Source organism: Pagrus major, chromosome 7 (genome assembly GCF_040436345.1).
Source record: "Pagrus major chromosome 7, Pma_NU_1.0".
Classification (NCBI taxonomy): domain Eukaryota; kingdom Metazoa; phylum Chordata; class Actinopteri; order Spariformes; family Sparidae; genus Pagrus; species Pagrus major.
Genome location: NC_133221.1, coordinates 19,510,144 through 19,537,372, shown reverse-complemented (window position 1 = coordinate 19,537,372; position 27,229 = coordinate 19,510,144). Strand labels below are relative to the sequence as shown.

The following is a 27,229-nucleotide window of genomic DNA, read 5'->3' as shown; positions in this document are numbered from 1 at the left end:
TCATACAGGAGACCATGACATGAAATGGAAGCTGCAAACAGGTAGAAAATAAAGCTAACATATAGCTTGGATCCTTGAAAGCATCAGTGCGCTCTGCTGTTGCAAAGTGTTTATTGAGTGCACATTTCCCTCCCAACAGCAAGTGAAACAAATATAAAAACAGGATGCAGATAAAGTACAGGTCAGGAGGATTTATCTGTTTTAGCTGCACACATGAGAACAAGGCTTGAATCTGAAAAGATTTGTACCATTTGACTGAATTCATGAATTACAATCAGTCCAAAAGGCAACAGCAGTACATTTTATTTTTTACAACTTGCAAAAGTAGCTCAACTCAATAGACCCACTCCTCATGGCTTAAAGCAGCTTAAAGCAGCAGTGTTTAGCTGAGCCCATACTGAGGGACAGTGATGACCCATGTTTGAAGTCTATTCCACAGTGAATATTTGAGATCTTTTAAATCTTCTCGCTGTGTAATCTACAGCAACTCTTGCTATGCTGTAAAAGTCATCATCGTACAGAGACTCATATAAACGGTACAGACGGTACATTGACTGTCATGCCAAATGAAAAGGCTGTGAGAAACTCATCGTCTTCCTTGCAGGACTGGTGGCAAGATATACAGCATGTAAAATAATCTGAAAGCACCATAGAGTTAAATCATACAGCTTGAACAGACAAACACCATTTTGAATAGCATTAGATATGTCAAAACATGGGCGACGACACTACAAGCACAAAATCTCTTTCATGGCACCTGGCACATCAGTTTTAAAATGCAATGGGAATTACAGTGTATAACTTAAATATCAGAGAATAACACAGGCACACACACACACACACACACACACACACACACACACACACACACACACACACAGACAGACAGCATCATCTGAGATAGTACCCAAGGTCCAGATTCACACTTTTAAAAGGTCCGTGTGTAAAGTACCAGTACATGGCTTATATGAGTCCATAGATGATTTACTTATTTGGGTCTTAATGCCTCATGTATTCATTATTTTGTCTGATCCTCTGACCAAACATTTATATATCTTTGCCTGGTGCTTGAGAACGTTTAGTTTTCATTCGCTCATGATAGCTGTGATTAAAGGAATAGTCGTACATTTTGGAAAACACACCTCTTTGTTTTCTTGCGGAGAGTTAGACGAGAGAAAGCGATACCACTCTCATGTCCATTAAATATGAAGAGGAGACAGGCCAGGAGACAGTTAGCTTAGCTTAGCATGAAGACATTGAAACAGAGGGAATCCAGTAGCCTGGCTCGGTCATAAGGTAAACACTATTCACCTACTAGCCTGGCAGGTTTTAGGCACGTGCCTCGGGCCTCCTTACCACTAGGGGGCAGAGGGGGAGGAACATCAACTGCCGATAATAACGGTGCAAGATGTAAGAATTTTGGTTTAAAAACATAAAAAATGAACCAACGTACTGAAATAACCGTCTATGTCTATGTTCTGTGTTGCAGAGATATTTACTGGTCACCATGCTAACCAGCATTAGCTGCACGGCTAACTAAGCTAACTAAGTTAACTCGCTATCGGCAGCTTCAGTTAGCAAGAGTTAGCAGTTACTGCTATGCTACCCCATTTGTTGTGAGACCTTTGACAGATGGTCAATTATTGCACCTTTAAATAATGTTTAACATATATTTTAAAATATATAAAAAACATGAAAATCTTCCAGAATCTCCGATTTAAAAGTTCCCTGTTTATGTACTTATTCATTTTTTAACATACACAACTATATTTTTCCTATAAATATATGACTCGCCAAATGCGCATGACTACAGAAATATAAATAGATAAGCTGAAATATTTATCTTCCTAAATTAATAGGCATAATAATCATCATGTGGCAGTTAATTTTGTTTGTTTACCAAATATCAAAATGTGCGTGTAGTGGGGGCCCAAAAAGTACAGCCTGCCTAATGTATATGCTTCCTGCCTACCAGCACCTCTGAAGAATTGTGGTTTTATTGGTAGAAATGCAACGTGTCCTTTTTATGCATCGTCATCTACAGATAAAACAATCACGATATAACATGTTAATTCGAGGTGCTGGTAGGCAAGTTTGTTTCGTTCTGACAGAACCAGGCAGAGCTTCACATTTAACGCAGGAACATGATAGTGATCTAACTCTCAGCATATTTATCAAAATATCAAACTATTGCTTTAATGCACAGTAGCTGTTTGGTAAGAGTCTGCTGGGACTCACAGGCTGGTACAAAGGGGTGTTATTAAATTAAAGGTCCCATTTCAAGTTACTTCCTCACCTTACAATATTCTGTATAATGTTACAATGCTTCCTGTCTACTGGCACTACGAAGGCGACATACTGTACTTCAAGGCAATATTACACATCAATAAGTGATACAGCAGTAAAACACATCTCTTTAAAATATCCTTCATGATTTTGTACAAGTACTGCAGAGTTACCAAATTAAATAAAATACCACGAAATAAAAATTCAAAAACAAGACACAATTGCAAAGAGGCAGTTGAAATGAGAGGAAATGACACAGCCATCACGGGTTGTAAACCTTACAAAAGACTTGAGGTGAAACTGCCGCTCTGTTATTGTACTCCAAGACTTGTCTAAAGTCGTCATAAAGTTCGTTTGCAGTTTGCTCCCTGCTGAGTAATGCAGTCGGTGAGATGAACTTTCAGTCCAAGCTTCTGTTCCAGTGATTCATGACGCTTCTGCACAAGCAGGTGGTTTTCAAGTAGCAATTGTAACACATCAAAAAAGCATAGTTTATATGTATTTTGTTGATATGTCCTCAAGGCAAAGGCATTCCATTGTTTGACGGGAAAATGATGAGTGTGAGGGATTTCCTTCATTGTGAAAATACCGGTGTGTTGAAAACATGTTCCGTGATCGTATCATTGTCTTTGGATGCCTCCACTTAGTCGTTATGTACCACAGACAGGCCAGTAAGTTGTAAACAATTGCTGAGTGTCTTTGAATGCCATTAATAAAGTAAAATATTTGATTGTGTTTTCATCCCTTTTATCTCCATAAATTAAAATCCATAATTTTTGGTCTTTCTTCAGGTCCCTTGGTGCAGTGTTCTTCATGGTCTATTATCTTTGGCCAAGGAGTGCATCATCCAGTTGACTTTTGTCTTCCAGCTCTCCCGCAGAGCTTCGTTGAACTTGACTTTGAAATTCTTCAGTGCCTCTTCCTCTGATTTTCCCAAAGCTAAAGAGTCCTTTTGAAAACAAATAAACAAAACATTGTCAATATCATTATCATTAATATCATCATCGTAAGCATTACCATCAGAGCTGTTGTGTACCTTTAGATACTGGATGTCTTTGAAGGAGGTGAGCTCTGGCAGTCCTGCTGCCTTCATCATTGCGAAGAGGTTGACGAACAGCGTCCCGTTCCGACACAGGATCTTATAGGCCCGCTCACAGTACTCTCTGAACCTGACAACATGGATAATATAATCAGCCATTGGTTATAAAACATGTAGGGCTGTCATGAATAGTGTAACGCTTCATTGGTAAAGTTGTTATTTGAACTCTTAATCAACATTCAAAAGCTGCAGCTTTGTTTAAAAAGTGCATATTTAAAGATTAGGCTACACTGATATTATCAGCATTATACTATTTGTAGAGTTAGATTCTGGTGCTCGCTGCATATGATTGTGTGAAAACGAGGTAAACACCTGAATTAAAGGGTAACTCCACCACATTAAAGTGTGTTTACAGGTCTTGGGTGGGAGTACTACTGCATATGTGAATAAAGAGTTGAAGCCTTTTGTGGCTCCAGAGTAAGCGGCATGTAATCTGATGTGTGGCACACATTGGCTAAATTGCATTGTGGGTAATGTAGGCACCAGATTTTCAAAAGGAAGAAGAATGCAGGGAATAAGAGCTGATATTTTTATTTTTGATCATTTGTTTTCAAACTTTCCATGATGAGTCCAACAGAGAGGGCAACGCTATATGAGTGGAATGTTCTTCAAAACCTGGCGCCTACATTACCCACAATGCAACTTTTGCTACTGAGTGACATAACTGGAGGCAATTTATCAGATTACATTCAGCTTCCTCTGGAGCCACAAAAAGCGTTAAGCGCGCAGTAACACTCCTAAAGACCTGGAAACACAATTTAATGTGTAAAATAGGTGAAGTTCCCCTTAATGTGGCGGTCTAGCTGTCACCTTAAATTACATGTATATTACCACATTAACAAAAAACCTGTTACGGCTTTAACACTGTTGTAGTTAATTATCTACGTCATTCAAAAATGAGTCATTTTATGTGTTCACATTCGCTTAGTGCTCGGCGCTCCATTAAATCTGATGAATCACTTTATTCAAATCAAGAATGTTCTTTGTTTTTTCAGGTGTTGACGTCATCAGGAAAAAGACTCCCACACACTTGCAATTAATTTTAATGACAACAACGTTTCGGTACTTAGACCTTCATCAGGTTATCTCACAAGACAAGGTGTTGAGCTCATAAAATATGAAGACAGACATTCGAAGCTTCATTCGAAAACCTCAATAGTTTCAAATGTTGAAAAACGACACTCTGTACAGACCTTAAATATAAGAGCAGAATCCCAGGTCAGGAAAAAGACTAATACAAAAATATTGTACCTCTCAAACTTTTCACTGTTGTTCGTCCGTCCTTGCTGGATCACGTGGACAAAGTCGTACGTCAAGATGAAAGGCACACGCTCCCTGTTGATGCCCAGTTTCCGCTTGAAGTTGCCCAGGAAATGCCCAAAGTCAATGTGGAAGAGCTGAGGAGCAAAGGTGAAAATGAACTTCTGGCTCTGAATCCCTCAGCACAGTCACATTTAGACATAAGGAATCACCTACTGAAAATAAAGACTGTTCTGACAAAACACTCAATGGAAGTCACAATTCATATTATTACTCCTTATTAAACCTTGACATACCAATCAATATTAAATCTTAAAGAGAAGAATCATTTGTATTTTTTGTATTTTTTTATTTAGCAGTGAAAATGCTATACTTTTGATTGGGGCACTAAGTTTGTACATCATGAAGTAAAGTCAGGTTCAGCATGGGCTTAAAGGACCACCCATTCCCCACCTCATGTCTAATCACCCCTTGAGGTAGATTTCAGTGTCTTGATAAAATATCACAGTACCTGTCCAGTTTCCCTGATCATGATATTGTCATTGTGACGATCTCCGATGCCCAACACATAAGTAGCTACACAGTAGCCAGCACAGGACAGCGTGAACTCTTCTATTGCTTGATCAAGTTTGTCTCTGGTGGAAAAAAAAAAATGAAAAGAGGAAACAAGGAAGCAAAGCATGAGTAGGTTTCGTTCTTACAGTACACACAAATAGTCCTGAGGTGGAATTTCCTCACTGCTTTATGAAATATTCACAGAGGAGTTCCTGAGTCCTATTAATGATTGACCGTCACTTCCTTTCACAGTCTAGACGTGCTGGGGACTCACTGTGTCAAGCTTTTACTAATTTTCTCCGCTCCATTTTGGGTGCTGCAGCATTTCAAACTAATTACCTTTCTGTTCTGTCTTGCAGTCAGCGGGGCCTGTCTTGCCAACGTGACGTACAAAAGGCTTATTCATTACATTGAATGGTTCTCTCTCTTCGAGGAGCTTTCAGAAAAGACAAGACCTTCAGACAGTCTGGCACCAAATAAAAATCTACTCTCATTTAATGTTCCTGAAGCTGTAGTCTGCCTATGCACTTTGTGTTGGTCTGTCACGGTTTGAAAACGCTGCACATAATAAATATTTCGAAGTAAACAATTTAAACCACACGCAAAGACTTCCAGACAACATTTCATGAAGCATTAAACTTGCTTGCTCCCAACATAGATGGGAAAAAGAATTTTGTTCATACTGTCAAGAAAAAACAGCTACATACTCTGCACCTGTGTGTACCTAAAGGAGGCCGATTGCATTTCTTATTTTTTTCATTTCCTTCAGTGTTTTATATACAGTATGTTCTTGTGCATGTAAAAGATCTCGGAAGTTAAAAAGGTCAAAGTCCACACCAACAGAAGCTCCTCACTCCCACATAAAACACTGATCCTGAAACACCTTGTCAGTAGTCCCGCCTTTAATTCAGTGACTTTGTGACATCACAATACATCACCATGTCACACATTTGTATAATTTATGCCTAGTGGCACGTAAGAATTGATTTAGCTCAGCTGCTCTGTTGTTGTTAGCGGTGCTGGCTCAGGTATGTGTGTCAGACAGAGGGGGAATACAGTGCTGCAGCACTGGGCAGTATGAGAAAACTGATGTGTGTTTTTAGCACTAAAGCATGTGAATCTATTCTAGTTATAACCCAAAGTAAAATTATGAACCTGAAAATAAGCATAATGTGTCTCCTTAAGTGAAACATTTGAGGACATATCTTGTACAATTAAATTTTGTTTTACTGCATTACCATTCATTATCTGTTTTATCTATTTACACAGCAGCCTCTACGATTAAGTGCTGCACAGGCAAACCTCTAGTTGTTGTCCAATTCATAAAAACAATTGAAATGTCCTTGCATCTGCTTACAGATACCTTAGTGTGCGTTAAAGACAATTTATTACTTGCTTACATGCATTTATAAAAAAGCAAATAGGGGGAGCCTGTAAATAAAGTCTGACCAACAATACCAAAACTTTCTGTTCAAAACAGAGCTAGCGGATGTGACACATTTCACACCAAGACTGCATTTCAATTCCCTACCACACAAAAAATACTTTCAGTGCTATAGTTAGTGCACTTTCATGGCAGTTTTTTCACGTCTTGCAATGCACTCAGACAAATCTTCACAAAAACTATCTTATAAATAAAACAATACATATATAAACAATACTATCCTATTGCTCGAAAAGGAAATGACACATATTTGTACTGATGGACACCAGTGAAAACACAATTTTAAATTAAAAAACTTCACAAACAGCAATTGCAAAATGGCTTTTCTGCACATTTAATACTTTTGTTTGGAGCTACATTCCACCACTATTGTTCTCTTGTGTATAACGTTACATTACACATAACAAAAAACAACAATTCTGTATGCTGGCCTCCTAAAGCAAACTTGAGTTGCTCAGCCTGTTATCACTGTGTGACCCCAATCATGACAAACAACTAGAAAATTGATGGAAGGAACACTGTGGCTTTGAACAGCGTGTCCATAATTGGACCCCATGCTGGATTCCTGGGGTTAAAGAGCGCCATCATTCCAAGAGAGGTCAATAAAATTATCAAAGGAAATCATCAAACTCACTCAGGATTCTTCGATTTGAGCCAGTTGAGCAGGGCGTCCTTGTTGAAGGCTGCAGTGGCAGCACTGTTACTGCTGTTACGCTGGATATTGGCGATGGTGTCTGAGTTCTTCACCACCTCGATAAGACCCATCTTGTTCCCAGTGGACAAGCAGCCGTATGGGATCATCCTGTGAGTGTGTGTGGGGTGAAAAGAACAACATCAGGCTGGTCCTCTACAGGAGCTTTGTGCGCAAAAGCATCAACAGCTGCTGTAGACAACTGCTCTGACTGTACTGTACCTGAGATCCAGACCTTCCTTTTTCCATAAATTCTCCATGAGCCGGATCATCTGGAGGGTCAACATGTCTTGCCGAAGATCTAAAGGTGATGAGTGAAAAGTTGTATTTACATTTTATGCTTTAGACCCTGGTACTGAGTGTGTGTGGCCATGTACTCAGATTCTCTCGTATCTCACCGTCTCCATTCTTGAAGATGATGCCCACCATGTCTCCTTGAGCACAGTGGTTCTTATACATCAGCCAGAGCGGCTTCATCTTGGAGTCCATGAACCTGCACTTATCTGCACTGCAATGGCAAACACACAGTCATTATGAACACATGATCATTATAACTGTGTCGGGTTCATAGACTGAGCACAAACTGCACTTGAAAGTGGGGAAAATGCCTGGTTTTACAAAATACCGTTGCATTTTTGGTTTTTAATCCTGGTGACATTTTACAAATATAGTTGTTAAATATGTATGCATTAATGACTTTTGTCCCCTGTAGGCCACTGTAGGAAATTAGAACATTTTGTCCAGCACAAACAAGCCAAAATTATTACAAAAAACACTGCCCAAGGGGATGAAGATGAACAGATTGGAGACAGGGAGGAAAAATAGTACCAACTTCATATAGTAAATAGTAACAGTACCCTTTATGTAAGGTTATTAGCTGTGAGAAATATTGTAGGTGAAGGATGAGTGTTGAGGGGTGACTAGTTATGTATATGTAACAGCGTTACTTCATTAAATTACTTAACACATGTAAATGTAATCAAAAAATGTAATCAAATTACAGTTACTAATCAAATGTTGGTGATTACAGACCAGAAGGGTTTACATCTTGATATATTATTTTTAGTAAAAAGATTACATGTACAATATAACAATCATTCTGTTGATTTGCATCTTTTTGCCATGCAGGACTGTCTTCTTCTTTCAAGGGTCAGTAAAGCTGTTGGGACAGATTTGAGTGCATCACCATCAAGGGTAGGGTGGCTTACCAGGAGCTGTATATGTCCAGATAAGCTCTATACTTTGGGCAGAATGCACTCAAATTTTGAGCATTGTTTGTGTTTGGTTCGCTTATATGAATGTGCACCGCCTCTCATCAGCCAGTCAAGTCAAGGGGCACTGCTCTGAATAACCTCGGTCTGTCATGCCCGCAACCAGCCGACCACGTCAAGGCATGCGGTCATGTTGTTGGACAAGAACCTCTCTCTGTTCTCGAAATAATATTCAAGATCATTGTCTGATCGTAAGAATTGTTTGAAACACTCTTGATGAAGTTTTAAGGGGAAACAAAAGGTTTGTATTATTAATAAACTGTGTTGCTGAGCAGGAGCAATGTGCAGAATTTTTTCTCTCAAGACTGAAGTGATAATTTCCAACACACCTACATCTGAGAGTTGGATGTGCGACTGTTGCCTTTGAAAAAAAAGTGCATGGAATTCAACAATACGTTCCTTATGAAATGAGAAAAAGGGCTCTAACATTACTGTGAAGTGTATATCTTGTTTACCAGCAGTGAAAATTCTCGATTTCAAGCCTGAGACATCGAGGCAATACAATGTCTGGTTTATGCCTTTCAGCTTTATTGCTGAGTTTAAAACATCTACATTACTTATTACATTTTTAACAGGAGAACTAGTAATCTAGTAACTTAAAAGTAACCTTTCAAACACTGAAGACGGCATTTAGTATAAATTAAAATAAAGTCTAGGGTTCAATTGTCAATATTCTACATAAATGTATTATTTTGTAATTCAGTAAACCCAGAAAGGGACCAAATCTGCCCCTGGAAATCCAATTAAGCAGTGCAATCTGTAGTGTGTGTTTGTGTGTGTGTGTGTGTGTGTGTGTGTGTGTGTGTGTGGCACTAACCAGATCTCAGTGAGGACGATACTGGGGTTGAGTGGTGACAGCAGGTCTGACAGGGCCTCCAGGTAGGACTCCTGTTTGATGCACAGCTTCAGGTCATCCACCGTCATCTTCTGGGAGCCCGACTTGACGAAGTCGCTTAGAGCCTTCATTTTGCCCAGAGCCTCGTTCTGTGCAGGAGATTTAAGACAGAGGCTCAAAACAAAAACACACATTTCAGAGCTTGAAGTCAGAGGGTGTAAGTGTGTGTGAGTTTACCTGTTTGGTTAAGAGCTTGATGTGTTGGATGTTTCCCCTGCAGTAGGCCTCCAGAATCAGGCCAAAGCGCAAACTCACAGACGCCACGTGAATCTCCGACCTGCAATAAACACAAATTCTCCAATTAAACAAAAGGCTGCAGACACATGCGATCTTGATTTTTATTTTTTTACTGCTGGACTGCATCTCACCTGAGATGCCAAAACAGAAAGTGCCCTATCCTCCTGTTGGACAGAGCCCTCTCTAACAGGAAAATGGTGAGGTCACAGTCTAGATAGGACTCATACTTCAAGACCTGGACCAGCTGGATTAAGTACTGCAGCAGTTCATCATCACTGCGTGCACAGAAAATGTTCCATTAATGACCATTTTGTAACACAATGACTGCAACACCATCAAACACCATTAAACATAAATGTGTACCGGAGCTTCCTGAGGCATCTGATAGTGAAAGAACGGACCGCTGGGTCGGGGAAACTGTAGTCTAAGAGCTCCAAGGCGTGGATGGCAGGAAGGTCCGGCCAGTTCCTCAGTAAACTCACCATCTGAGGAGAGTCAAAACTCTTATGTGATTGATGACAGATTTAACTTCTCACGAGACGCGAGTGCTTTAGTGGACTGTGTTTCTACTTTAAATACATTTTCAAGAGCTTTGCTGGTTGGTAGTGCTGCAAAGATTAATCAACAACTACAACAATTAATTGTTGCAATAATTAATCAAGTAAAACCCCAAAAGGTCCATCTCTGATGGGATCATTTCCCCAATGTTGTCAGACAATAGCAGTCTGAGCCTGTTTCCTAGGACTACTGGACCAAGTCAAAAATTTTTTTACAAATTGCTCATTTAGACCCCAAAATATATAAAAAATTAGGACCCAAGTTAAATCTGTGTAACCAAGTAAAGCAAAACTGATCACAGTGGGGAAATTCTCTTTCAAAACTCTCGATTTATACCTGAACTACGTCCTCACGCTTGTTCCACTTGGTGATGAGGAGCAGCTTGGACAGACTTTCAGGAAAACGGTCGCGGACTTCTGCACGCAGCTTCCACAGGAGCTCCTTCTCGTCCTCGAAAAACTCTGTGTAGTTTTTGTTGTCCATGATTTCCTTTAGCTTCATGTACTACAAGAGAGTGACACAACATGAAAACAAAAATGCGTGGTCAGCAGGAGACCGCTTCTGCTTCGACTGTGCGAGAATTGTAAAATGTGAGAAAGTCTCACCTCGTCTTTAGTGGTGATAGCTACATCACCATTCCTCTCCACGTCACTTATCTGAAAACAGATGAGGATGTTTTTGACTAATGCATACACAAATATCAGTATGTCCTCAAATAAAGCCTTTAGGGAATAAGCACCTTGTCAAGTGGAGGGTAATAGAGAGGATGTGGCCGGATGTTGCTGAAGCGAATGAGAAGCCCGGCAGCGCTGTCCACGTTGGGGTTCTTCTCGACTGTTCCCATTGGGTTCAACAGGTCGCCTTTGTCATCTGTGATATAAATGTCAGATATGATGTGTTTTATTTAGAAGATTTGAATCCATTTAGTGAGCACAGTTTTCATTTTCAAGTCACTTTTGTATCTCCTAAAGTGTCAAAGACAATACAAAGCCCTAATTTACAGTCATTTCCACATCTTAAAAAGGTTATCTTGTGCATCAGCAAACACATCATGAGTGATTATGTGGGGTTTTGGTAGCGCCACATGTCACTTTGGGTATTTCAGCCCTCTCTGTGTGCTGCCAGGCGCTGCGGAGGAGGCTGTTAACATGTGAGGTGCTTTTGAAGAGGAGGAGATGTAAGAGGCGGCTGAAAGTACCAGGAACAGATGGCCAAGTGGACAAGAGGAACTCCCCAGTCTTCAGCTGGTCCTTGTAGTCAAACACCATGGTGTTCACCCAGGCTATGGGACAGTCCTGAAGAGAGGGACAAGGAGGATTAGGTTGGTTGATTGGCTTTGAAGACCAATCTGCAAGCAGTCACGCGAAGAAAGAAAGCGAAAGAGACGAAGAGTACTCTCGTTTGTAATCATGATTGTGTTAAGGTTTGATCAAATGCAACAAAATCCATTAATTTTGTTACAAAATAATAAAAAGATTGTTTGTTTTCTTGTAAAAATTCATATAAAAGTTAGTAATTTGTGGGATATAAAGTAAGATCTCCATCTATTTCAACATCTATCTGCTCTTTTAAAACCAAATCATTTTTGTGACATCCAAAAGACACACTTAAGATTCTTTAGAAATAAAACCTTTTCATCAATTAATCCAAAACGTATTGAATTATTAAACATCTCTTGTATAACATCTGCTTTATTTCAGATGTCGTCTGACTTAAAATCAAATAACATGAAGAGAACATTAATACTTTAATGAAGCACATCTCTATGGCAACTTTAACTTCATAATTAATTGTGTTAAATTATAAAATGTGAGGCAAAGGACCTTACAGCTTCGAGTAAAAAATGTGCTTGACAGTGAAGTTATATTATATGGTCTCAAGCGTTGGAATGTGAAGCAGCAAAAATGGAAATAAGATCCAGGCAGAGATCAGCTGAACAATAACACATTATAAATACATTTAGGCTGAATGTACCCAGCTAATAAAAGAGACGACGCACAGAAATAAGAGCGGCTACAACAGCTCAACTTCCGTCTGTATGTCTGTCTGCAGAACTTCTCTTCTGGGCAAAAGAAGAGAGAAGTGGCTAAAAAAGCGGAAGTGGCCTCGCTGCCCAGAAACCCACCTGGGCAACTTGTTTAGGCAAACATGTCACCCACAGCTGCAGAAAAAAGAGGAATTTGCTGTTGTTTACTGTACTTGTCAGCGTACAGTATGTGGGTTTTGTGGAGGCTGTTTCAAGTGCAGCCTGTCAGTGCAGTACAACTGCTGGTACATGTAGGTCCGTGCACAAAACAGGCTAAAAACAATAAGTAAATAGTAAGAAGGAGGTAAGGACTTAACCTTAGTCTGCCACGTGTGGCATTTTATTTACCTTACTAATAGTACAATAAAGTATCAAGTGATGGAACGTAACTAAATACATTTAATAATGTCCTGGTCTTTAGTAGAATTTTGATGTACTTGTACTTTACTTGAGTATTTTCATTTTCTGCTACTTGATACTTCCACTACAGTGTGGAGGTATGTTGAGATACACATAAATATGCAGAATCAAAACTTTAAAAGTTAAAACAAAAGAACAAAACTCAGTGAAACCAGTTGCACATTGAGGTGAAGTGTTTTGAGATCATCGCCTCAAAAACACACAACAGCTGTATATATATGTCCTGTATATGTTATAGCGTGCTTTTCATACTGTTGATCAGTGAATTTTACAAAACAAATTGGGTGAACTGTTCCTTTAAGAAGAATTACACTTTTCCACTGTACTGGCTCAACCTGCTTACTTACCTGGCTACTTACTGTTTACAACTCTAATATTTGCATTGCTATATATATATTTTACCGCCTGTTTATCCGTTACAATATATATTTTTCATTATTTATTATATATGTATGTGCATGCCTGTCTAAAACCCCTTCTCATTATATATATACATTTACTGCATTACTGCGCCAACCGTTAACATTTTATACATCTTACTATTAACTTTACAGCTGTCCCCCACAGCACTACATTTATTTTATATATTATATTTTATTCAGATATTTTAACTCCAGCACTTTTATATCTTTATGTGCCAAATTCTAATTTTATTTTCTTTTTTAAAATATAAACATTTAATATATTTTATATTTGTATGAGCACTGTTGGAGGGAGCCTAAAAACAACTGCTTTGCACAGTTTTTGGCTCCTACTCTAAACTCTCCAGGTTTGGCCTTAAAGCTGAGAAGTCAATTAAAAGGTAAAGTGCTCAGTGAGTGGGAGTGCTGTAAAATATGAAATGCATCAGTAAAGATGAATTCAGAATTCCTTGAAAATGTTTGCCAATTCCTTCCTTCCTTGGTGTGATGTATAGATAAAAGAGCTGCAGCGGATGAAATGTTAACCGCAGCTTTGCCACTGAACACACTTGCACAACCAGACGCAGCAGCAAAACACACCCACACAGCACACACACTGACTGTGCACACTACACACTGGAGAGGAAACAGATCTGTTTGTGCTTGCTAACAAATTCACACCCACCAGCCCAAACACTCGCCTACTCAATCACAAGTCGTACAGTGAGGCTCGAAAAACGACATTGGGTCTCTGACGGACTCACCGCTTTCTTATTCTTCTTCTTGGTGCCTCGGGGCTTCTTGGCTTTCTCTATGACAGCATAGAGAGCGAAGCACAGGCGGCTCATGCGAGGCAGGTCGGCCACGTTGATGTCAAACTCCAGCTTTTGATCCCACAGCGGCTCAGAGCACACTGTCACCTCCGAGCTCGTCACCACCTTACAGAGCAGCTCGCTGCCGTGGAACAGGCCGGCCTGCACCACCAGCTGGATGGACACAAACACACACACACACACACACAAACACACACACACACACACACACACACACACACACACACACACACACACACACACACACAAAGGAGTGATTAGGTGGAGGCATGACATGTGGTTCATGAGCTGAACAGTTTAGCACTTTGGTAAGGGAGATTGTTTGTGGAAGATTGACAGACTTCACCAGATGATTCAGAGTTTCCTGTGTAGCTCTGGCTATGAGTCAATGGGTCTACACACATTCAGAACGTAAGCAGGTGGCATGCAGAGTCAGTCAGACATGATAAACAACCAGCAGGACTCAAAATCCAATATTCTGCGACCATTAAGCTCCTGCCTTTTGGCAAATCAAGATATTCTGAATCTATATTTACAAAATCTACGAGTGGCTATTCTCCCCCAGGCTGTGTTTTCAAGCCGTCGCCTGCCAACTGCAGACATGACTGATAATTATGTGACAGGACAAATTCGCCATCAGTCATGATGTGCTCTGAGGCAGCAGCCGGAAGTGCACTTACACTTAATAACCCATCCAAACAGTAACACAGTTATGAAACTGAATCACAAACACAGACACACATTAACAGACTGCCCTACGTGTGTTCTCACTCTCGTCTTTTTCTTTTCTTGTTTGTCAAAAACTCTCTTTGCGAAATGCTTTACATCAGGGCCGCAACTACCCTCTATTGTCATGATCGATTAATCTTATTTTCACGATTAATTACAGCCAATAAAATGTCAAAAAACTGTTAAACAGTGTTTCCTCGAGCCCAAAATGACGTCCTCAAACTGCTTCTTTTGTCCAACTGGCAATCCAAAATTCATTCACTGTCATGAATGGCAAAGAAAAGCAGTAAATCCTACATCTAAGAAGCTGGAACCTGTTTGTAAAATGACTTAAAGGACCAGTTCACCCAAAAATGAAAACTCTGGCTCCATACGACTTGTCCGGCGTAATCGAAGTCTCCGGAAGCCCTGAGATCCCAAATTGATTTGAAAAGATGTTATCTACATCCTTGACATGCGGTCGAGCTTTTGCATCAGCTACAGTCGGGCTGTGGGCTAATGCTTTTAGCTCAGCAGCGACAGTGAAGATTTCGGCATAAAAAAGGGTAAAAAAATAATGTCTTTTCAAACTAATTTGGGTTAGGGTTAGGGTTGTATGGAGCCATTTTTTTTTTGGTTGTTTTTTTCGGTTTTAAAACAAGTCCCCATCCACTTCAGTTGTTTAGCAGAATGCTGCAACGCTGTTTTACTGTGCAGCTCCAGAAATGTTTTGTGGACAGTGAAGCTTCACCTGACTTTCCATCACCAGGGGGGTGAGTAGATAATGAATAATAATAATGAATTAAATTTTTGGGTGAACTGTTCCTTTAAACGAGAGTAGTTGGCAATTAGTTTGCATTCATTTTCTTTCAATTGACTAACTGATTAATCAACAAATCTTTGCTGCTCTACCTTTGACATTTGCAGGGAAACATCTTGAATTTGACCAACACTGACACTGAACTACAAATTTCGACATAGCTTCGGGCCTGTCTGCAATAGTAACACCATGCATGCATCGGCTTCAAAAAAAGAAGTGCACTGAAAGCGAGAGAGGGAGAGACACCATGAAGTCTGCCTTTTTTCTTAGAATCTAGGCCTCAGAGTGAGACGTAAAAATCAGATAGGCCCTCCCCACTTCCTGTTTTGAAGTTTAACCAACCGCCTTGATGAATTATGGGAAACGTGTGGTCTGCACCATGTGACCCCCCCTGTCACTTACATGTCAACCTCCCGCAGTTCGTACAACTGAAATAGAGATATTGGTAAACAAGTGAATGCCGCACACTTCATTGAGCAGCAAAGTCAGAGAAAACCCACACAAAACCACACCGACCTTCATTCCTTCGTCTGCGTTGACTCGGCTGCCCTGCAGCAGGTGAATGTAGAAAGGCTCATTGATGGACCAAAGAGAGGAGGTGTTCTGCTGTAGGATGAGAGGAAATTTTATTTTTCCCTCCCATTCTTTGTATTCTGAACTACATTCATGCCATTTACTGAATCTCCAGTCACGAAACTGTTGCTACATTTTCCTGTTTGGCAAAAGATAGTAACAACAAAGTAGACTTTCAAAAGAGAGTGAAAAAAGGGAACAAACTTTGAAACTAGGAGACACTGACAAAAACTTCTTCAAGCTACTTTGAATAAGTCTGAAAAACAGTCAATTTTATTGTTCTTTACTGCTAGTATTTTTTTTTCTTCTGTGAATCATGTTAGATAAAAGCTAACAAAGTAGGCAATACTACAAAAGGAGCTACAGTAAATGCAAGCAGAGGTGTAAATTATCAACACGTGTTTCACGGCATGTTTCAAAGTCCACGGTCCGGTTGAGGAACAACAGGGATGAAGAGAGAGAAAGAAAGAGTGCTGCTCTGTTAATGAAAGACGACATCCATCCGCTGACCTCTCACCTTCTTCAGGGGCAGTGGAGGAGGTCTGGACAGGGAGCGACTCTTGAATACCTGGCTGCACATTCGACCCTGCTCCTCCTGATATTTGCTGATGGTGGAGTGGTGCACCATGGTGAGATGAGGGTTTTGGCCATTTCTCAAACATGCGAAAATGTACTGAAAGACAACGGGAGGGGACAGAAGAAGGGGTTTTGTTGTTTACTGGTACAGCTATCAGTCAGTTCACCCACAGATATTTCCCAGTGTTCTGATAGCACTGGTTAACTCCTGCAGGCAGTTCATTTGCTGTAGGTTAATGCAGCCCAAATCTCATTATGTGTGGATGGATGCAGTTCCTTTCTGCAGGGCTGCTAGACAGATATGAGTCACCCCTGCAGGTAGCTGCAGTTTGAAAATCAACACTGGGGTCTCCTGCCACCAAAACCTCAACTCACCCCGCTCCTGATCTGACAATCATTTCAGCTATTATAGGGCTGACTGCCGCTGCAGGGAAAAACTCACCCAAAAATACATCCAGTGAGAAAAAAACAGCTCTAGCGCCAACAGAAAGTGACCACTGCTCTTGTGCTTTTTCATGTTTAATCGTGTCTAAAAATCTCTAGAAATGTATCGAAATCAGCTACAATTGATTGATTGTATTTGCTCACTATGATGCACCTAAAATACAATCAAGTGACAGGCAGTTTTAGGTTAAAGGAGCACTGTGTTGGCGAATAAATCAGGAGTGAAAGATCTTTTTTATGCCTAAACAAACTACATAAACAAACCCTCTTCGTTTTCATGACTGAATAAACAAACTGACCTTAAAGGACAACACAATTTCATACTGTTTTACTTTATTTATATGTGGCGGACCCTGCCACCTTTCAAGATTCAAACAGCGTTCTGGGACCTTATTTTTCTTTGAGAACAGCTTGTTTATTCAGTTATGGTAAAAATACATATTTCTGAGTTTGTATTATTACCTCATTCTTATTGTAAATATTAAAATTCATAGGTTTTTGTGTCTTCTCCAAAACTACATAGTGCCCCTTTAATGTTTTTAAAAAGATTCAATCACTGGTTGGTCAGCTTCTTGGCAAATTGTGATTTTAAACAAATCTACTGTATAACCATTAAAAAATACCAACCAGGGGAAGGACTAGTGTTTTTTTCAATACATATCAGTTGTGAATATTTGAAATAGTTTCATTTCTCATTTTCAACGGTTTTGATCCACCGGCAGCAGCTGCACTCTATAAAATGTTATGCTCTCAGTGTATCGTCAATTTTCCCCGTGATATTGAAAATAGTATCAAATATCGATATTTTTCAAGAAATTCCAGTATTGTGAACACCAGGGAAGACACAAGACAATGTCCAAGTCACTTAATATTCCTCAGTTATGTCAATGACAAAAAAAATAGCACAGTTATATCCTCAGAAATTGAGTCCACATGAGAAGACCATTAATGAGGGAATCCCCTGAGAAGCCAGCCCAAACATGAAGACAAGGCAACACAGGATATACTTGAAAACAACAATGCTAATTTCCAATTCCCGCAAATCCCAAATTTGTCACTTTCACTTTTTCTTCATTTAACTGCCTCATGCAACTTTCTCCCCACAGAAGAATGTGGCAAAACTGGAGCGTCTAAATATGCAAAAGCTGATAAAGACGTATTATTCACAGAGTCAAGGCTGAAATCGCTGCCAAAGGTGCAACTCAATACGACTCAGAAATACAATTTGAACAAAACAATAAAGTCTGAAAAGGACAGCTGTATTTCCACACGAAACAGCTCCGCTCAAAGACTCACTTTGAACTGGCACATGGGGTGGCTCCCATAGATGAACTCCCACCTCCCGTTGACCTGTAAGGTGTAGTCCTCGGGCTCCTGTCTCACAGAGCGAAAGACGGTGGCCTTCTTCTTCAGGGCACTCCTCATCAGAGCCACCGGGATGTCCTGAGGGTCCTGCTGCAGCATGAAGCTCTCCTGTGAGGGCCACAGACAAGTTAATCAAAATAAAGGTACAAGCTTAACAGTAAATCAGACCAAATGCAGCTTTCATGTCTGTGGATGTTGTTCCTGAGTGATGTTTTGAAGGTTGTGTTGTGGGAGGGGGATTTCCAAAGGTGCTCACACTTACTTAAAAATCATCCTTCTCGCCATTTGTTGACACAAGGTGGAACTACAGTTTTTCCAATCAAAGCTGTTGAGCTCTCTATATGTGCTGCCCCATCATACCTGACAGTTTCACACATACTGTGTGACTCATAAAAACTACAACAGCAGATCGACTCACATCGCAAGCCTCAAACTTGACGTTGATGAAAATCTTCTTGGCGTTTTTTGACTTCACACTCCCACACTCTGGCGGAGAGCAGCATGGCTCCAGGTCACACGGGAAGCTGAACTTCATCCACTGCTGCCACGGCAACGCCTGCCGCTCCTGAGCCTTCACTTCGCAAAAGGTGCGCATCTTCGTCCGAAACTCATTCACCTCGTGGTTCTTCTGGGCCTCAAACTCATGCAGACCTGAGAAATCATAATTAAAGGTGTAATACGTAAGAATTAGCCACCTGTCCGATTCATATTCCAAACACATTCGGGTCAGCATATCACCAGAGTTACTGCTAACTGCTGCTTACAGTAGCTGCTGTTAGCGAGTTAGCCCCGTTAGCCAGAGCCCTCTTAGCTGACTCTGCCTGGACTGGGAGCTCAGAGGACCGGGGGAGGGTTGGTGTTTTCACTGCTAGCTGGTTAGCATGCTAACTTACACATGTCTAGCGTCACATTTCGTTTTGTTGGTCATTTTTGCTCGTTTTTAAAATATTTACAACTAAATTTTTCAAAACGATTTTGGTATGCAACATTTACTGGATCTACCTGAGAGCTGGCCATGTTTTTATTCAATGAAACCCAAAAAAGCACAAAACGACAGCTATTTTGAGTGACTAAACTGAAGCCTAGTGAGGAAAGCGAAGGAGAATATACTACTGTATGAAGACATGATGAAGTCGAAATTTTTCCTAACTGGAATGAAAAATGTTACTTAGCATTAGTTAGCCTAGCTGCGCTCCAATTTTAATCTAAATTAGCTCACAGCTAACAAGTAACTTTATCTTTCAAGATGTTTCTGCCTCTAGTGCAGCTCAAACCAGACCTCTGAATCACTGTCATATTCTTGTTTGTCCAATCTTTGCTGTGCTGCCGTTGAGCTTGTTGCAATGGCTGTTTCTCTGCTTGTAAAAAACACAACCGAGCCAATCAGAGTTTTGTATGCGGGATGGGTCACCCTCCTGTGCCACAGGCTGAAACAAGGTGGCAGAAAAATTGCCAAGAAAAAGGCAAAAAGTGGAAGAGATTAACACCATTTGAGTTGGCAATATATTTATACTCTATCATCATCATGATAAGAGACTATATATCATCTTAGATTTAGGATGTTGTTGTGTCTTCATATGGCATAAGTGTTGTCTTTTCTTGGTCTTTAAAGGCTGCGTTACAGTAAAGTGATGTCATTTTCTGAACTTATCACTGTTTTACTCATTCTAACAGTTGCCTTTAGTTTTTTAACCCTTTATTTTACATTACTGATGATTATTCATAAAAAAAAACAAAAAAAACAATTGTATTCCAGTATTCCCTACAATATCATCATGGTATTTGCTCAAACATATTGATGTATTTGATATTGTCCAAGCATTAATGAAGTGATTTTGAGGAGATTTAAAAATATTGTGATATATATTGTGTATCGCGATATAGCCTAAAATATTATCCTCAGGCCATATCATCATGCCCTAAATACCTTTGTGCAGGTTGTTGAATGTTGATTTATAGAAATAACAATTATAAAAACAACATATTTCTTCAGTCAACGTCAAAAGCATTAACTGCTTCAAGCAGCCACTACTGAAGCTTCATCAGATCTGTCACTGTCAGTCAGCACTGATGGCTTAGTGGCAAACAGTCAGACTTAAAGGGGCAATGTGTAAGATTCTTAGTTGAAGACATTCAAGCGTTAACTACAGTAATCATCAGAATGTGAATAAATAGCAGTTTGGGCATCATGATGTCTTTATATTGTTTATATATACCATTTAGAACCGGCCTGTCCCGGTCCGAAGCTCCTGTGCTAGCGGTGTGAACACCGGCACTCCCCTGGTAAGCTCAGGGCAGCTACAGTACATGTCACAACCTCTCAGCCCATGGCTCAAAAACAGGAGGATGCTGCTGACCTTTGCCAATCAACAGGCTGATTTGTGTGTTGGTGAGCTTCTCCACTCGGTCACCCTCCCTCGCCACCAGCCTCAGGACGCACATGAAGGGCCGCACGTCGCTTATGCGCCTCATTTCCTCCTCCAGTTCCTCCCTCTCTGCTGTCTCGTTGATGCAGGTGAAGACGTATGCGTCGGGATCACCCAGTGCACTGAACAGCGCCTCGCTTCTGGCATTTTTCCAAACCATCTGAAACAAGAGACAAAAGCAATGCAGGAGGTTGAGGGCGCAGAGTTTATCAGCGTACAGTGTGTTCTCTGTGCATGTAAAACATATGCTCCAGGGGTCGTGCGTACACCTCGAGCTGCAACTTTGCTATTTTGGGAAGCGAGAGAAAACGCGCTGTTGTGGAACAACATGTTTGCCTCTAATGAGCTACAATGACAAGTTATTGTGCATAAATATGACCCCGGCAGTTTTTGAACATTTTCTAAAATTCCTTGTGAATTACGCCACTTGGAAAGACATTTAATCTCTTAATCATCTTAACAGCTTCCAAGAGTATCATTACTTAACACAGCTAAATCAAACAGCCTGAAGTGGCAGAACTGTTGGCATAGAAACGGGCACATTCACATTTAACAGCAGATCTGCTTCAGCAGAGAGCTGGCCGTGTATACCAAGGAGGAGAGAGAGCTGTGGCTCCTTCTCTTTCTCACAGTTGCATCAAAACTTCAAGATGGATCAAGAGCACCAGAAAGCGTTGTTCGGATTTTAATTAGTTTAATGTCTGAAGGTGATATGAAGGCGACCAATTCGCTTGAAAGCGTATCGAGTAAATATTGTAATAAACAACAGCATTTCGCAACCGAGGTCGTCAGAGCCGCAGCGCAGCAACAGATATGATGCAATAACACCGTATATCATCTATCAGCGGTGAAATTGATTCTATCAAGGTTTACTGGTCTCTAAAAGCAGTAACTGATAATTTAATCGAGATTTTGAGGTTGACGTACTTTTTTGATGCTCTTGATGGTGTCATGTCGACGCACAGGGAATTTGAGGAAGATCCCAGTAGGCAGCAGGAAGTCCATCACTATCCCCTGGTCCCCCTCCTTCTCCCATTCCTCCTGCATCCCATACTTCCCCGGGGGCATGGTGACGGCCTCTCATTTACCGTCAGCTCCTCTGCTGCTCACCGGAACACACACGCACGCACACACACACACACACACACACACACACACACAGAGGAAACACAGCCGGGGTTAATAAGTCCACTATTACCATGTGTGTTACTGTACGTGTACGTGTGCAGTGTGTTAGGTGCTGTAACACTGTCGTTTCTCACTGAAGCCCTGAGGGATTTATCTTTATGAGGCTGTTTAAGCACAGAGAGAGTGTGTACGACATGAATTGACACTGATAAACAGGAGCGTGTAGTTGAACAGCCTTGCGTGCACCTGATCCCTTCTTTCATCTTCTCAATGCAGTTTAAAGGTGCATTATGTAGTTTAGCGGAAGAAATTTTAATCAAAAGACAAAGATCTTCCTTGACTGATTTTTATTTTCGTGCCTGAACAAACAAAATAAACAAACTCTTTGTTTTCATGACTGATTAAACTGAATGAACCTTAAAGGACTACACACATTCATACTGTTGTACTTTGCTTATATTTGGCGTACCCCGCCACCTTTCTCGCTTTAAACCTTATTTCCCTCTGAGAACAGCTTGTTTATTGAGCTATGGGAAAAATAAATATTTCTGAGTTTGTATTATTACCTCATTAATATTGTAAATATTAAAATTCTGACTTTGAATTTAATCTCCTAAACTACATAGTGCCCCTTTAATGCATGAATATTAATATAGGGTATGAAATACTAAACCGAGGCGATTTTCAAGTGTGTTTTTCAAGTGCTGCTGTCAGTTTATGATCTGCAGTTTGGTATACAGACTTAAATCATGCGTCTCCACCCTCACACACTGAATATTCTGTCAGAAAGAAGTGCCCGGGGGTCAAATGAGGTGAAGACACACTGAAAGGAAACTTAAATTGACTGACTAACACGCACCACAAAAAAACACAGATTGTCTGGGACATTTTACGCCCTGTTTCATGTCAGCCTATTCAAATGACTGTGCAGACAGAACACGGTGTATTTTAAATGCAATCTCCAGTAGTTTGCCATAAAGTAATTCTACACTATTGATTTCAGTAAGAGGAAACTTGTGCTGTGTGAGCTGCAGTGTCTGCCAGATGTAGGCTGACTTACCATCCCATTAATAAAAATGTATTTGAGTGAATTTTGTCACACCTAAAGTGTGGATGTAGCCTACTGACACAGGCTGATACATTATGTAGGATAAATGAGAAACATCTTTCCAAATCCGAAAAGAAAACAAGAATGTGCACACGCAACCAAACTCCGTTCATAAAACGACACATTTAAGCTGCCTGATTATAAACTAACACACATATCATAAGCGAGAGCCTTTCCAACCTGTTAACGCAGACAGACACTTGCCTCAGGGCTCTACACGCCGGTCATCTCCTCATGCTCCTTATTACAGCGAAGATGGAGGCTGGAACATCACGGGGACATGTCTCTCTCTCGGGCGGGCTGGGTGCTGCGGGTCTCTCGGCGGAGAAGCGAGGTGAGGGTGTTGTAAATCCAGCTCAGACAGAAGAAGCGCCGGCACGGCTCGTGTGAAGCGGCGAGGGGGCTTCCCTGCGTTGTCATTCATGCAGTGGTGTTGTCGCACTGAGCCGGACTGACTGAGCGGCTGCGCTCTGCTGCCTCTCCTGCCTCTCCGGCTCCCTGCGCGCCAAGGGACCGTCCACCAAAACTTTAGTCAGCGCGAAGTGAAAGTAACGTTTTCTCTCTCTCTCTCTCTCTCTCTCTCTCTCTCTCTCTCTCTCTCGCTCTCTCTCTTCAACTTCCGCCCTCAGTCCCTCCGAAATACTTGTGTGTTGGTGATCTTTAGCGTTTCATTTTTTGTCTTTGTGGTCTAATATTTGAAGCGCTAGTCAATTAATCAATTAGTCAATTGAAAAGAAATTGGCAACTTTTTCAAGTTTCTTTTTCATGCTATTTGTCAGGTCAAATGTTTTCACATTCATTCTTTTCAACATTTTTCTCACAAAGCAATCATGATAAATATATTTTTTCCTGTAGCCTAAGATAAAGGGGCACTCTAGTTTTCGGAGAAGAAATTCAAACTCAGAATTTTAATATTTACAATATATAATGAGGTAATAATACAAACTCAGAAATATTTATCTTTAACTGAGTAAACAAGCTGCTCTCAGAGGAAAAATAACGTCCCCAGAACACTGTTTGAAGCTAGAAAGGTGGCAGGGTCCGCCACATGTAAACAAAGTAAATCAGTATGAAATGGTGTTGTCCTTTAAGGTCAGTTTGTTTATTCAGTTTATTCAGTCGTGAAAACGAAGAGGGTTTGTTTATGTAGTTTGTTAAGGCATAAAAAAGATCTTTCACACCTGATTAAGATTTCTACACAGTGCTCCTTTAACCCAAAACTGCCTGTCACTTGATTGTATGTTAGGTGCATCATAGTGAGTAAATACAATCAATTACTTGATTTCGATACATTTCTAGAGATTTTTTCACTGTCACACAAAAAAGATCTTAAATGTCGGTCAGTGTCAAAATGTCTAATTACACACGATTAAACATGAAGAAGCACAACAGTCACTTTCTGTTGGCTCTAGAGCACAATTTTGAAAATAACTTACACTTACCTTCACTGATTGATTTTCATGACTGAATAAACTGACTTTAAAGAACAACACAATTTCAAACTGTTTTACTTTGTTTATATGTGGCGGACCCTGCCACATTTCTAGCTTCAAACAATGATATGTGGACCTTATTCAGTTATGGAAAAAAAAAATCTCTTTCTGATTTTGTGTTATTACCTTATCAGTAATGTAAATATTACCTTTCTGAGTTTCTGAATTTCCTTTTCAAAACTACAAAGTGCTGCTTTAAATAAAACTAGAGAAGTATTATGAGCACTAATCACAAGTGACTCACTGCAGAGATCCTGGACCCCTATGAGTGTTGGAGCCTACATATTTATATATAGCCGACTATTACTGGTATATTAATGTGCAATTGACATTTTAGGCTTGTATTTGGTCTATGTGATGTTACTTTTTATCTGTTTTATACAGCGATGGAATGTAACTAAGTTCATTTACTCAAGTACTGTGCTTGAGTATAACTTTGAGGTATTTGTACTTTACATGATTACTTCTATTTTCTAGTACTTTATACTTCCACTCCACATCTACACTTTAAAAGCAAATATTGTACTTTTTACAGACAAAATGAATTTGATAACTTTAGTTACTAGTTACTTTTCAGATTGCATGCTGCATCAGAGCCAAATGTGTTCATGTTTAACTGAACTTAATGTATTTTATCGACAATCAGAAAAAGAAAAAGAAAACAAAACACTGACTCTAATTATCAGAAAAATGCTGAATATCAGATCTGATAATTGGCCAGGCTGATAATCAATAATAACTGTATACAGTTTATGCATACATGTAAATATATGTATAATTTACTTTTAGTTGTACTTTTGATGCTTTTTTTTACTTATTTCTTTGCTGGATACTTTGGTACATTTAATACAAGATTCTTTAAGACTTTTACGTTTACCAAAGTAAGATTTTAACAGTATGACTCTTGGGTACTTTATACAACACTGATTTCATAGATTTATCACAAAGAGATCACACGTTTTGTATGTAAAAGTGACATCAAATGGAAATACCCAAGTAAAGTACTAGTACATCAACAGTACTTAAGTAAATGTGTTTGGTTCCTCCACCGTAGTGGACTGATGGTTGGAAAAAACAAGCAATTTGAATATGTTACGTTTTAATTATTATTGTTACTTAATTGAAAATAATGAATCAATGAATCAAGAAAAAAAGTGAGCTGTGAGATAATAATAATAAATCATTTCTATTCAGTGATCATCATCATCAAATCAAGAAAGCTTTGTCACTTTGTAAATGACTCAGTAATAAAACTGTTAATTGATTAACAGAACATTTGGTATGTAAAGCGTACAGTAGGTACTTTCTCCTCTTGTCTTCCTTCCACTATTGCAAGTTTCACATGTCAAACGCGCTCCGACCCAAAATAGACCTGAAGTGTCTCCTAGTTTTCAGAGTTCTTGTAAGTCAGACGGAGGTTAAGTATATTTCCTGGTACTATAGTGTGACTTCAGAGAGTCCAGCCCACTGCAAGGTGTCTATTTTGGTTAAAAGGAAGTTAAATTGTGCATATGAACTTCTTGCTAATGTACATTTAAGAATATGCAACCCTTCATGAAGCTTTCATAAAAGAAAATGTTGCATTGTATCCATTTATGAATTCCAAAAATGTAAATATGTAAATAAATAAACATGTAAACATAATAAATATACAGTGAGCTTTACTTTTAATATCAGCCATTATTTATTTTAAAGAGTTGTATGTCTGTATTTGAGCTGAAACTCTGGTGGGGAACCAGCCTTCCTTTTTCATATTTCCATATGGTAGCCATAAGACATGTGATAATTTTAGGTTTGCAACAATACTGAACAATGATACCACTCTCATAGAAGTGGAACACAAACCACAGTAGTGCTCCTGTTAAAAAGGGGAAATTGAGGGGCCACCAACAGCAGCACTAAATTACTGCTGCTTACTCTCAGCTGTGTGATGCATAAAGACTTGATATCTTTGCCAGATTATGTCTTGGCAAGACACGTCACAGGTGAACAAAAACATACTACATATATTTATCTGTGAGTTGTTTGTATTTCAGTTTGGTTTGCAGGTGTTAATCCTCCATACACGCTCAGAGCCTTGGTGGTCTAAACCTCTGAAAACTTTGGTTTCCTGTTGAATGCTGTCTTAGAGGCTACTGCCATGAGCACATTATATCTGGCAGGCTCAGTTCATGTATTTTGAAAAACACAGCATGTGTTTGTGAGTGCACTCTAGACCAGCTGGTAAAAACAGGAAGTGATCGTGCAGAAGAGAAACTTTTGGCCAGAGCTGCAGACTCTGAAAGTACGAACCTGCTTCCCACCCTTCACCCCTGAACAGTCAGTCAACTACACAGAAAACAACCGAGTCAGTAAACAAGTTACAGTTGAACCGTCCGTCTGTTGGTTCTCTATCTGCTGTTGATAGGAGCTCCAGCTCCTAACGATCAAGAGCCCCAAAACAGTAAGGGTTACAGAGTTTAGATCATTTGAACTGGGGTTTAAGTGAAACTGCAGGTGTAACTTAACTAATTTACCGGTAGTTAATAGCCTAACTGGAAACCAGTGGTTCTATAACACACAGAAATACAGCCATCACCAGAGGCAGCGATGTTTTCAGTGCAGCTAAACAC

The 27,229-nt window shown here is 39.9% G+C and overlaps 1 protein-coding gene across 1 annotated transcript; it reads right to left on the bottom strand.

Moving 5' to 3' along the window:
- Positions 1-176: 176 nt before the first annotated feature.
- pik3cd (phosphatidylinositol-4,5-bisphosphate 3-kinase, catalytic subunit delta) lies at positions 177-23,549 on the bottom strand. The gene is made up of 23 exons (XM_073470931.1): positions 23,305-23,549; positions 21,816-21,990; positions 20,820-21,048; positions 18,881-19,113; positions 18,394-18,570; positions 16,595-16,750; positions 16,021-16,110; positions 13,908-14,129; positions 11,495-11,591; positions 11,036-11,166; positions 10,902-10,952; positions 10,633-10,800; positions 10,102-10,223; positions 9,870-10,013; positions 9,679-9,778; positions 9,424-9,590; positions 7,734-7,843; positions 7,558-7,636; positions 7,279-7,446; positions 5,157-5,280; positions 4,637-4,782; positions 3,323-3,455; positions 177-3,235 (listed from the first exon to the last, which is right to left on the bottom strand). Exons 2-23 carry the CDS (start codon positions 21,954-21,956, stop codon positions 3,098-3,100), a joined length of 3,126 nt encoding a protein of 1,041 aa, XP_073327032.1. The 5' UTR covers positions 21,957-21,990; positions 23,305-23,549; the 3' UTR covers positions 177-3,097.
- Between the last annotated feature and the right edge of the window lie 3,680 nt (positions 23,550-27,229).

Coding starts and splice junctions, on each gene's coding strand:
- pik3cd (XM_073470931.1), bottom strand. CDS start 21,956: ATGCCCCCGGGGAAGTATGGGATGCAGGAGGAATGGGAGAAGGAGGGG. Junction 14,130..16,020: donor ACGCAGACGAAGGAATGAAG/GTCGGTGTGGTT, acceptor GTGTCCATCCAG/CTGGTGGTGCAGGCCGGCCT. Junction 10,224..10,632: donor AGCGTGAGGACGTAGTTCAG/GTATAAATCGAG, acceptor GACTCTCCTCAG/ATGGTGAGTTTACTGAGGAA.